The 13,212-nt window shown below is 40.4% G+C and overlaps 1 protein-coding gene across 1 annotated transcript in view; it reads left to right on the top strand.

Moving 5' to 3' along the window:
• Positions 1 to 13,212, top strand: part of ext1c (exostoses (multiple) 1c) — a 199,385-nt gene that overhangs the window by 149,343 nt on the left and 36,830 nt on the right. Inside the window, exons 3-4 of the mRNA XM_034160119.1 lie at positions 5,462 to 5,555; positions 12,985 to 13,092. Coding sequence (XP_034016010.1) covers positions 5,462 to 5,555; positions 12,985 to 13,092 — 202 coding nt within the window. The remainder of the gene's footprint in view (positions 1 to 5,461; positions 5,556 to 12,984; positions 13,093 to 13,212) is intronic.

Raw genomic sequence — 13,212 nt, 5'->3', positions numbered from 1 at the left:
TATATATATATTTTGTGTTGTGGTGTTGTTATATATATATATATATATATATATATATATATATGTGTGTGTGTGTGTGTGTGTTTTTGCTGGATTTGTTTGGTATCTTTTTTTTTTTTTTCTTTTTTGGTGCTGCTCTGTTTCTATCTTTTAAAAGAATTTAAAGAACAGAATGTCTCATGACTTTAAGATTGGGCTGTTTTCTCCAAAAGCTCAATAACAGTTTCACACTTTTGTTGTTTCTTTTTATAATTTACTATAATATGTAAATATGCAGCATTGAGATTGTTCCCTTCAAAATGTGTTCTGATGATTAAAAAATAAATCCACCTGTTCAATGTAAAAAAAAAAAAGTTGTTTCTAATTTTATTTAGCAAATGAAGTAATGTAATTGGACTCCAGTGCCTTTAGATTATCTCAATATAATATGTAGAAAAGACAAAAGATCGCCTTTCAAATTCTCACACCAAAATTACAAATTAGAGACCAACTAACAAAACACGCTACCAGAAAACAGGCAACTGTCAAGTTAATTTAGTTATGTATTTCTATTTTTTCAGCCAGCTAACATACTGGACATTGACTAACATACTCCACATACAGTAAGTGTATCTACACTTTTGGTAATTACCGCATCGGCCACCAGGGGGTGGCAGCCATTGTGACAAGAGCAGCTACATGATGTCATACCAGCAGTGTGGTGAACCTCACTGCAAGCCAGGTCAAGATATGATCAGATATGTGATATTGTAACCTAAACTAATGAATCTATCCATCAACCTGCACCGCCATTTTTCTACCCCTGATGCTTTGTGGGTTGTTGTTTATATACCTCAAAATGGCAAAGCTTTGAACTACCGCCCTACAGTCATAGGTTACTGCGTGGGGCACGTCATCAGTGATGTCCATTCGACAGACTACTGTACTGTGTTTATACATTATTTTGTTTTCTTTCCTATTTGTTTTGGTGTACTTAAGTAGTTATATTCTTAGTTTGATATACATTTAATCTATTTGTCTGAATGTGCATGCCGAAATGGGTTGAACCGGTTTTACCACTTAGAACAAAGAGATTTAAGTTACAGTATCATACATGTCAACCCCTTTGAGGGTCCATCTGTATAACCAAGTGATAAAATCCATAAAATCAACACAAAATCCTTATAACCTCCTAAATCGCACCAAAATCAGTTTTATTACAGTACACACAACCGCATAGCGGTATCACATAAATGCACCAGGGATCTCCATGGGCTCTTTTATGGTGGAAGTCCTCCACATTTAAATCCTCTTGCTCCACAGTAAAACTGCTTGCTGTCAATAAAATCAATGTCTACAAGTACATTGTAGGTATTTTGTACAAACTCAATATATTTCCCGTGAATATAGTGTCACACAGCTGTTCTATTTTTACAGAAACAAGAACTCACAGAGTAACAGATCACTGTTTTTAACAATTTTTGGCTCTACCATCTGAGACTGCTCTGCCCTACAATTGGATATTGGAAAACCATGTGACGGTGAACTGATTCCGATTGGACGCTCACATTGCGCACGTCATCACACAGCTTTTATGAGGAGTACAAAGATGGTGGATGGCTGGCCGAAAGTCCGCAGAGTTAAGAAAAACAACAGTAAAAAAAAGAAATTTACAACAGAAAACCCTGAATATCAGTAAGACTTTATTTGTATGTCCGTATGACTCTGAAACTCGGAAAAATCCGTATAATTTACAGACAATCCGTATAGGTTGAGATGTATGCAATATAAATTCTAATATATCCCATTATGAGCAGGGCATGGACCTCCCTTTAATGCCCACATGGACCAATAAGGGAAGGATTTTGTGAAATAAGGTCCGCTTTTGTCACCCCCGTGTTGTGTTTTATAAAAACTGTTTTAGTCCTTTGAGGTTCTGAACGGATGGATCTCCTGCGAGAGAGAAGTTCTTCAGAATCCAGGCCTGTTTTTCACTGTGACTTTGAACAAATTTAAATTGAAAATAGTTTGACTTTGTACTTTGTAAGGGACAGTATTACAATAAAATCTGGGTGAAATTAACAATACTGAATCCAGCAAAACAAGCTTGTGTTTGTTTTTGTTAAATACATTATTGAAAAGAACGGCTATTTTTGTAATGACTGTGAAACAGCCAAAGTCAGAATTAATATTTAAGCACTAGCTAGCACTTATTAATACTAGCTACAACACTGGATTTTGATATGCTATAGCGACATAGCCCCTGGACTTATTATATGTTTTATCAAATTAGATATATATATCATATGCGTATACTTCTAATTTAAAGAATTTTAAAATTCAGGGTATTTCGGTATTTTGTGTAATGTGGTGTTGTTAGCATACTTTATTTACCCATCATTGTATTCAAGCAATATCATAGAGACTTTCTGTCAAAATAAGGTAAAAAAAAAAAAAAAAGTGGCATTTACACACAAAGTAGAAAATTTAAGAATGTTTGCATATTGCTGAAATACAATAAACCTCCTAAATTCCCCACAGAATCATGTTTTGCACATTAGCATCTGATTGTCTTTTAGCCAAATCACCGCCTGGATACAAAAATTTTGTGATCACTAATAAAAATGTAATCTTTTTATACACCAAAGTAAAAATTGTTACTGTGATTCATTTATAGAAATTTTCACCACTTGGTTTGAAATTTTATGGCAAAATTGTAGTGTGTTTTGGTAGAACACACCATTTTGCATAGTTTTTTTTATGTGCATAATTTCTAAAATTTTATATTGTGTAAAGCACAAATGTCCCAAAGTAGAAATACAAGGCACAGAATTCAATGGCCAGGTGGCATAATTTACATTGTACACTGATGTTGTTCCTGTTACCTGCTTTGAGAACAAAACAATGTTGAAATTTACTTTGCACATTTTTCAATGGAAGTTATAATTCCGACACCGGAAGCCAGAGGACACACACCAATTAGCTAAACTGCAGGATTGTCTTACAGACATAAAGACATGGATGACCTCTAATTTCCTGCTTTTAAACTCAGATAAAACTGAAGTTATTGTTCTTGGCCCCACAAATCTTAGAAACATGGTGTCTAACCAGATCCTTACTCTGGATGGCATTACCCTGACCTCTAGTAATACTGTGAGAAATCTTGGAGTCATTTTTGATCAGGATATGTCATTCAAAGCGCATATTAAACAAATATGTAGGACTGCTTTTTTGCATTTACGCAATATCTCTAAAATCAGAAAGGTCTTGTCTCAGAGTGATGCTGAAAAACTAATTCATGCATTTATTTCCTCTAGGCTGGACTATTGTAATTCATTATTATCAGGTTGTCCTAAAAGTTCCCTAAAAAGCCTTCAGTTAATTCAAAATGCTGCAGCTAGAGTGCTGACGGGGACTAGAAGGAGAGAGCATATCTCACCCATATTGGCCTCTCTTCATTGGCTTCCTGTTAATTCTAGAATAGAATTTAAAATTCTTCTTCTTACTTATAAGGTTTTGAATAATCAGGTCCCATCTTATCTTAGGGACCTCATAGTACCATATCACCCCAATAGAGCGCTTCGCTCTCAGACTGCAGGCTTACTTGTAGTTCCTAGGGTTTGTAAGAGTAGAATGGGAGGCAGAGCCTTCAGCTTTCAGGCTCCTCTCCTGTGGAACCAGCTCCCAATTCAGATCAGGGAGACAGACACCCTCTCTACTTTTAAGATTAGGCTTAAAACTTTCCTTTTTGCTAAAGCTTATAGTTAGGGCTGGATCAGGTGACCCTGAACCATCCCTTAGTTATGCTGCTATAGACGTAGACTGCTGGGGGGTTCCCATGATGCACTGTTTCTTTCTCTTTTTGCTCTGTATGCACCACTCTGCATTTAATCATTAGTGATCGATCTCTGCTCCCCTCCACAGCATGTCTTTTTCCTGGTTCTCTCCCTCAGCCCCAACCAGTCCCAGCAGAAGACTGCCCCTCCCTGAGCCTGGTTCTGCTGGAGGTTTCTTCCTGTTAAAAGGGAGTTTTTCCTTCCCACTGTAGCCAAGTGCTTGCTCACAGGGGGTCGTTTTGACCGTTGGGGTTTTACATCATTATTGTATGGCCTTGCCTTACAATATAAAGCGCCTTGGGGCAACTGTTTGTTGTGATTTGGCGCTATATAAAAAAAAAATTGATTGATTGATTGATTGATTATGAAGGTGCCGGGAGAATTGAGAAGTAATGTAATATACCATAGACAGTATATACATAGACGCCTCATAACTTGCTGCAATGTAATCCAGCGTCGCCGCCATATTGGATGGGTCTCTTCACAATAGGCTCAGAGTAAGCAATAATTTTGGTTATTTTACCATTTGTAATATTATGTCATCATAACAAACAGTACTTCGTGTAACGTTATTACAGCAGGAACTGGTACTCTCTCTCATTAGCTGTGTTTCCATCCATCTAGTATCGCAAATCTTAAGCGAATTTTCATTAATGTGGTAAAAAGAAGACTGTATTTGTGCGCTTTTCTTTTCACTTGTTATGCACTTTTGTTTCACATTTCTTTGGAATTGAGAGCCATCATTTCATGCTTCAGTCATTTGTGGTGTCTGTATTTAACAAAATAGGCTGGACCACATAGCAAAATTAACTACACTGGAGTTACCAGCACATGCAAGAAGCTGTGCAAAAACAGTTCTTTTTCAAGGGTTTTAACTTTACAGCCCCAGTTGCAGCCTAACAAGGTAGTTTAAGACCCTGGAATGACCTGGAACTTTCTTTTCCTGGAGTTGAAAAAAAAAAATCATCTTTGTAACTAAACCTGGTGAGCGAAGCAGAGGAAATTAAAGTGATGTCCCCTGTGTGTGTGTGTGTGTGTGTGTGTGTGTGTGTGTGTGTGTGTGTGTGTGTGTGTGTGTGTGTGTGTGTGTGTGTGTGTGTGAGAGAGAGAGAGAATTCAAATGAACAATCCAAACTTGTTTCTTCACTAAATTATAAAATTAATTTATACATTTATCTATATGCCATACCATGTGTCTTTGTTAAAGAGCATAAGACAAAGTCTTTCAACATGAAAGTATGTATTTTTAATGTGTGACAGCATCCTGTATTGTAACTGAATCTCTGCTGTTTCTAACAAACCAAACCGCGGGAAAATCGGGTAAAAATCCGGGGAGTTATGGATTATTGTAGTTGGGGGATACACCTTCCTCAGTACAAATAAATGCACTGGGGGCGCAATAGGGACCTATCCAAGATGGCGGCTGGCCTACGTCTGCTCCAATAGGCAGCGGCAGTCCATGAAGCGTCTACGTATATAATGTCTATGGTAATATATGCGCATGGGTGCATCAATTTTAATTTCAGTGATAGCTTTTTTTGGGGTGGGCGTTGGATCCTAACCATGAAACTTTTAACATGCAGACATGTGTGCAAGAATCTGTTGAGTATTTGTTATAATAGTTATCTGCCTGTCTCCTGTCTTAGGTTTGACTACCAGGAGCTCCTCCATAACTCCACCTTCTGTTTGGTACCTCGAGGACGACGCCTTGGCTCCTTCCGCTTCCTGGAGTCACTACAGGTGAATAGATGTTTTTCATTGTGATTATATGACACCGTGAACAATATTTAGCAGTGAGCCATCTTTGTCCATTCCTTAAAATTCTAACTAACCTATCATGTAGTCAATAAAGCTATGGGAAACTTGCAGCTCATGCCGAGGATAAGCCATGTGGTAAACTGAGAGCAGGGCTGTCCAACAGGAGAAAATGGGCTCGATTTGAACCCCAATAACTTTTAGGTCTCTGGTACGATCACAACGGAAATGGAGTATATCCTGGTCATGTACTGGTCCATTCTCAAGAGGACCTGTTTGTCAGATTTGGACCCGAATCATTTGCAGAATTAATCTTTACGTAAGTGTTACTTTGACTAAATCATACTTTGTTTTGTGTTTGTTTTTTCAACCACTTTTATTAAGATTGTGATTTGTTGTTGAGTGTTTGTATATCTTCAAGTGACATAAATAGATTTTTTTTTTTTTTTTTTTAATTGGTGGTGAGGTTGACCTTGGCTCAAGGAAAACCTAACTGAATTTTGGTGTAAAGTTGCATTATGGGCTGGATCTTTCCTTTGAACTTCTATCAATATTCCTTTTATCCTAATCCTCTATGTGATCTTTGCTCCTGTAATCAGTATTGCCATAATTGAGTTGAATAAACAAAATGTCATTTGCTGACAGACTGTCAGACAAAAAAGCAACAAAAACATAACCTCAGTTAAGGGCGTTATGTTTTCAGCAGCTAGTATTAATTGTGAGTAATCAGGATCAAAGATGACTGAACAGGATCAAAGGAAGGAAAATGTCAACAGAGTTGATCTGAACAGAGGATTGCTGGACTTTGGAGGGCGTGTATATTCCGAGTGTCCTTTTAATTTAAATGTGATTGAGTGGGATTCCAATCATATTGTTCAGTCAAGAGGAAAACACAATATGGAGATGATTTGTTTCAGACCATGAATTCCAGTCTTGTGCTTTATATAGTCTTTCGGTTATTGACACCTTAATGATCACATCTGTGAGTGTTTACCCTCAACTGTTGTGCCGTGTTGAGTGTGGCTCTCGTCATAAAGCTTTATTTGCTACTTGCCAGGTCCTTTAAACCGAAATGGGTCCATTAACATGAGCAGACGCAGTTATACAAACCCAGCAATTGCTCATTTGAGTCCATCACTGAAAATGGAAACATGCAAACAAGCGAGGAGCCACAGGGAGCCAAGCGAAAGACGAGTGTAAACCAATCGGTGCGCTGCAGCTCTCTCTGCCACCCATGTCGACAGTCTTGCGCCAACGCAGGAAGCAGGAAAGGCTGTTTTTAGTTTTGCCCAGTGCCAAGCTCTCTGGCTGCAACACGCTCTCCTGCCACGCTGCTTTGTGTGGCTACGCATGGGCAAGCGGTTCGGAATCATCCACAGGAGCGGCGGCATGCCCTGCTGCTGATGACTGCTGAATGGACAGATCCGTTCTCGGCCCACTCGACTTGGCAGCAGGCAGCATCTTCTCTTTTGTTTTGTCCTCACTCACTCTTTCAAACTACGTTTAAGATTTCGAGGACCAGCATTTTTTCCTTTCTTTTTTGTGCCAGTCAAACCCACAAGAGAACTGACAATTACCAGTGTGGTAGGAAACTTTGTTCCAGTGTACACACTGAGATGCAAACGCACCCACGCCCACATTTACTCCAAGCCTTCAAGTTCCAATGAAAACAAACCAAAAACGGGCTCGCCGCACATGCATGAGGATTTTTAAATTACACTACGCTGAGGCAGGAGGCCTTAGCTGTTAAAGAACAGCAGAGCTCTGAGGAAAAATGAGGCAAATTTTTCACCAAAATTATCATCTGATGGTTTTTTCCTGATATTTGGTTGTGGGGGAGGGGGGGTCCCCACAGTGGTGGGAGCAGTTGCGTTCTTCTTAATGGTATTCAGTAGCTGCAAAAGCGAATGCTTCTTTTAGAGAGAAAGAAAGCCGCAGACAGTACACGCAAATGGAACATGCTGTCACAAGTGAAAAGTCAGCCATGGCTAACTGGATGCCGATTTATTTTCAGAATCGACCTGAGAATCATCTTACTGCAGCAAATTTTTGTGTGACTTGCAGTCAAGCCAAATTTAAATTGTTGTGCAAACTCATGTTTACAATCTAATATATGTATGTTGCAGACATGAACAAGCGAAGCTCTTCAGCATCTCACCGTGTCATTTAGGTCCTTCAGATTTTTTTTTTTTTTTTTTTTTGAGCAAATGCTTCAGGGGAGCATTAAGGCCCCCTTAATGACTTTGATCCGTGCACTTGCACACACACTGTTGTGTATGTGAGTAAACTCGTCTCAAACTTGTTGTAAACTGTGCATGGCTTTGTGCACGTGTGCAAAGAAAATTTTGAAATGTTCCAAAATCTACATCACGCATTAATGATGTGAACCTCAAGTGAACATTACGCAAACAAGTCAAAAAAACTTTGTGTGAGTGCGTGTGATTGTGTCAGCACACCGTATCACAGTGCAGCTCATCTGAACAACTTAACAACAAAATGTTAAATCTTTCATAAACATACTTTAACAGCTGCACACAAGAAGGAATGAACATGCAACTGTTTTACCAAGCTATTACAATATAAACATGACAAATAATTACCTTTTTAGATGGCTCCAAATGCTTTCTCCATATCGTTCAACACGCACATGCAAGAGAGGGAAAAGCTGCTGCTGGAGCGGTCCTCTGTGATTCCGGAAGCAATTAGAGGCTTTTTCAACAGCCAACTCCAACAGAAAGTGATTAATCCACTATGAAATAATTATTTTATATACGCAGCGTCCAGCGTGCAACGCGTGGCAGCCAGTGGAACAATGCACGGCGTCCAGCTGGAAGCACAGCGGGTGGGATTGTCACGACGATGTGCGTGCAAGTGCACGGATGAAAGTCGTGCAAGTGTCAGGGCACCTTTAGCATGGCTAAAACCTTTCAGCTTCAGGGGGCCCCTAATTACAACCCCCCTGCCACTTTAAGCATTTTTTTTCTATGTAGATGTAAATTAATATTCAAACTTTTCAGCTAGTTGACAGTCAGGCTGTACAATATGGCCAAATTATCATATCTCAATATTGTTGTATCAATATGATATACGATATGACTATGATTTCACACAAAGTACAGCAACAGTGAAAATTAAACATTCTTAAACAAAACAGTAATAATACCACACTCATTTTGCACTAATCATAACGTTAGGCTACTGTGCCCTCCAAAAGTATTGGAACACTTGGAATTTCACACATTTTAATTTGTTCATGCCATTTCAAATACAAGAAATACAAAAAATATAAAGACTAAAAATGTATAAAAGTAATACCTGTAAATAATAATCAGTTTTATTGCCACTTTTCTTTAGACAAGTCAGGGGATGGAAACATGAATATTTCCAAGTCACTGAATATGTCTTGGACTTTATTTACATCAATTATGGAGAAATACAGAAGTTTCTTTCACCAAAACATCAAATCTACGTTTGCATCTCAGATGTACTTTCTGGCAAATTATAACTGAACTATCGGCTCTTCTTTTTAAGATCCTCCTCTACACCACTTCATCAGGAAGCTGGAGTTTATATTTTTAATTAATTTATATCAAGTTGTAGAGATTTGCTTTCAGTTTGAGTTTAAGGAAGATAACTTTAGATTTATTTATCCAAAGTTGTGTCACTGTTGTGTCACTCGGACAGCAAAATGAAGAGGTTATTTAAAAATAAGTCCTTCAGAGAGCAAAATTAAGGGGTTATATGGGTTTTATACAGAACAGAGGAGGAGTAAATTACCTGTGTTTCTTTCAGCCTGAGCGTCATCACGTTATATCTCATGAATCAACAGCTGCCTGCTCCTTTAAAATCACTGGAGAAACGAGTATATATAAGGCAACCAAAATTAAAGGAGAAATGCCACTTTAAACAACCTGGACCTCATTTCTGGCATAAAATACAGTCGTTTACTCACCAATACAACTTTGGTGTCATTTGGAGTCCATTCAGACGACGTGTTCAATTTCAAATCTGAGTCAAACATTTTTCTTCTTCTACTACAGTGGATTAGAACTTTTTGTGGTACACAGCACCAGCTACTGTACAGGAGGAACCTAGCAGTCAATATGTGTCACTGATTTCCAAATGCAGCTCTTTTCAACCAGGCATGTGGTGCTGTGATATGTCAATCATCTGTGTCCAGTTAGATTTCAGGGGAGTTCAGCCCAACCTTGGCCTCTGCTCTTGCTCCGCCCATGCCAGGAAGTGTTTGACATTTGACATTTCCGGTTTCACTGTGGACTCAAAATTTGCCATTCCCTATTTCAGTCTCAACTTCCCACCAAATTCCCATGAAATCCCACGAGATCCCGGCTCTTGGGATCCAGGAAGTGTATGACATTCTACAACCCCATGGTACAACATGTACCATGAGCGACCTTCACACCACTGCGCATCGCTTTGCTCGTATTATTTTTATGTGACTCCATGATTCATCTTCAACTTTTCACAATTCTGCACCTGTGTATGTTGAAACTCTCCTCCTGTAAATGAAATTTAGGAACTAAAATAGCTCATTTCAGTCTTTTGTGATACATGTCACAGAAGTCCAGATTGGTGCCCAGTTAGTCATGAAAATATATTTATTCTGGGTGTATCACATCAGTTTCTAAGGTTATTTTTGGCTGCTGTCATTAATCTGTTTCTAAGACACTGGTAGATTGCTGAAGAAGTGCTTCGTGTGACCTTTTTAGCATTCTAGGTAAGTTGCTTGAAAAACTGTGGTGGTTTTTAAAATATTTTGCAAGTATACTTATGTAACTGGTGGTACTTTAAGTGCGAACTGTCATGTTTTTTTCTTTCGGCTGCCCCTTATGCTCGGGGCCATCACAGCAGATCCAATGGAGATCTGCTTTGGGATTTGCCACAACTTTTATGATGGATACCCATCCTGGCACAACTCTAAATTCTACATAGAGAAATGTGTGTGCTTTTAGTGTATATAGCATGCTGCTATTGCATTATTCTATCAAACACATTACCTGCTAATGTCCCACTACAACGTAGGTGTTGACAGTAATTTCACTCTAACAGGATGGGCCGTTTTTCTACTTTAACACGGGAATGCAGCATGACTGATTTCTTTTGGCTCCTCCCATTTCTTCCCTATGTGACCAGAGGGCCTTTGTGGCTGGGATGGTGGTGGGGTCGAACCAGGACTACTCAAACTAAAGACCAGAACTCTACCAGCTCAGCCAAAGGGGAAATCCTCGTTAGTCAAGCTAGTGGTAACGTCTTTTCAATCGGACTTCACATTGCGACCGGAGGGCCTTTGTGACCGGGACGGCGGTGGGATCAAATCCCGGACTGCTCGAATTAAAGACCAGAACTCTACCAGCTCAGCCAAAGGGGAATTCCCCGTTAGCCAAGCTAGCAGGAACGTCATTTTAATCTGGACTTCATCTTGCTACATATTTCCCTACCATTTTTGACTTAGTCCCAAAGTCACAGGTGCATTTAAGCATGTTCTGTGACTACCCACATCCTGCTGACAACGCCAGTTGTGACCGGAGGACCTTTGTGGTCGGGACGACGGTGGGATCGAATCCCGGACTGCTCGACCTAAAGACCAGAACTCTACCAGGTCAGCCAAAGGGGAATTCCCCATTAGCCAAGCTAGCGGAAACATCTTTTCAATCCAGACTTCATCTTGCTATCCTTGGCCAAGTCCCATAACGCTTTCTTGTGGGATCCCGAGGTGTTCATCGGCCAGCTGGGAAATATAATCCCTCCAAAGTGTCATGGGTCTTCCCCGGGGGCCTTGACCCACTTAGATATACCTGGAAGACCTCCCTGGGGAAATGACCAAGGGATTATCCTAAACAGATACCTGCACCACCTCAACTGGCTGTGTTTGATGTGAAGAAGCAGCGGCTGTACTCAGAGTCCCTCCTGGATTGTCGAGCTTCTCACCCTGTCCAGGAGTGTAAGCCCAGGGTTTACACAGCCTAGGGTTTGCTTTCAGTTGACCCAGCAAATGCAGCATTGTGCCACACGATGATTTGGCACAAGGTCCACACTGGATGCTCTGGCTCAAGCAGCTTCAGATGTGCAAGGAGAATGGAGTAGTGGTGGCATAGAATCTGGTACCTTCTTACTGAAAGGAAAGTCTAGGGGATACTTGCGTCACTATGCCCCATCTTGCAGTTTATATACCTCATGTACAAAAAGCAGTAAGCCACAAAATTTACAGCAGCTCCACAGACATTCTTACGATCATCAATTAGGCCTTCATGGACAAAGATTTCTATCGTTTGTTTGTTGTACTGCTCAAAGGAGCTTCTGAAAACACTGCTAACATGTATGGCTTACTAACAAGAGTATCTCTAAGCAGACGACATGCAGGGGACATTCTGAGCCTCAGCTGGCTTGGTCATGTTGTGCTTAGAGAGTTACTTGGACCCATCCTGCCATTCCCAAGGCTATGGTGCCATCTTGTGGAGATTGATTTGAGCAACAAATGCATGAAAAATGGGGCTCAGATTCATACCTACCTACATAACGGGGAGTCTTAGGAATGCACAGGTTCCAAATCTGAGGATGCTGTTGCTTGTAGCCTTTAGGAGTTTAGACATGAAATGTTCCCTCAAAGTGCTTCTTCCCTGAACGAAAAGACTGGAGCTTAGCCTCGTAATCTGTGGCCAATTGTGACATGTCGTCGTCCTGTTCGTCTATGTGTCCTTTTGCAGGTCTATTCTCAGACGGAATGCAGGAGCATGAAAGCCTCAGTGGGCAGGAGAGAGCGTTTGAACTGCCCGATTTGCCTGCTGCTGTTCTCTTGTGGTTTAATTAAGAATGAGGGGGGAACCTATCAACAGTCTGGACTGCAGTGAGAGTTGAGAGCGGGGCGGTGGGATGACTGAGCATGCAGCACGGTGAAAAGTAAAAAGAAGAAGAAACCGAGTAGGAAAGAAAATAAAAGCAGGATAACATCAAAAAGCTGCCAGTGAACAAGGGGATGGGCAACATCAAAAGTCAACTTCAACAAACGCATCCCGCTATTGCACGTTCTCTTCTCCTCCATCCTTCTCTTTTCCTGCTGTTTACCTCCTTTCCTTCATATCTCCTTGGTGGTTGTATCTAATTAATATATAAGGATTCGACCCTCTAATTAAGTGGCACTTATTAATAAATCTCCACAGTGAGAGGAGACACTATACAACTCGCGCGTACCATCATGCTGGTGCTCTTGTATACGCAAGAGGGCATTGTTCATGTTACGTGCTCACTTTGAGATATCCTGCTGGGACTGAACGTGTACTGCTGATGATGTACGCCTTTTGAGTTTCCAGTCAACCTCCAGCTGATTGTAGTTAAAATGCTTTTGTTCTTGTTTTTATCTACCTGCTACAGTGTCTCTCTTCCTCTGCCCTTCTAGGCGGCGTGTATACCGGTTTTGCTGAGTAACGGCTGGGAGCTGCCCTTCTCCGATGTGATACAGTGGAATCAGGCGGTCATTGAAGGAGATGAGCGATTACTGCTGCAGGTAATGCACGTTAGTGTTTTTTGTTTTAGTGCAAGTGTATCTAGGACAACTTGATGGTTGGATGTTCAGGCCTCCTGAGGAGCATACCTTCCTCTTCAATAGCACCTGCTCAGTTATTCT

This window comes from Thalassophryne amazonica, chromosome 20 (genome assembly GCF_902500255.1).
Source record: "Thalassophryne amazonica chromosome 20, fThaAma1.1, whole genome shotgun sequence".
Taxonomy (NCBI): domain Eukaryota; kingdom Metazoa; phylum Chordata; class Actinopteri; order Batrachoidiformes; family Batrachoididae; genus Thalassophryne; species Thalassophryne amazonica.
Note: the sequence above shows the minus strand (reverse complement) of the source record. Positions and strands in the feature narration are given on the sequence as shown.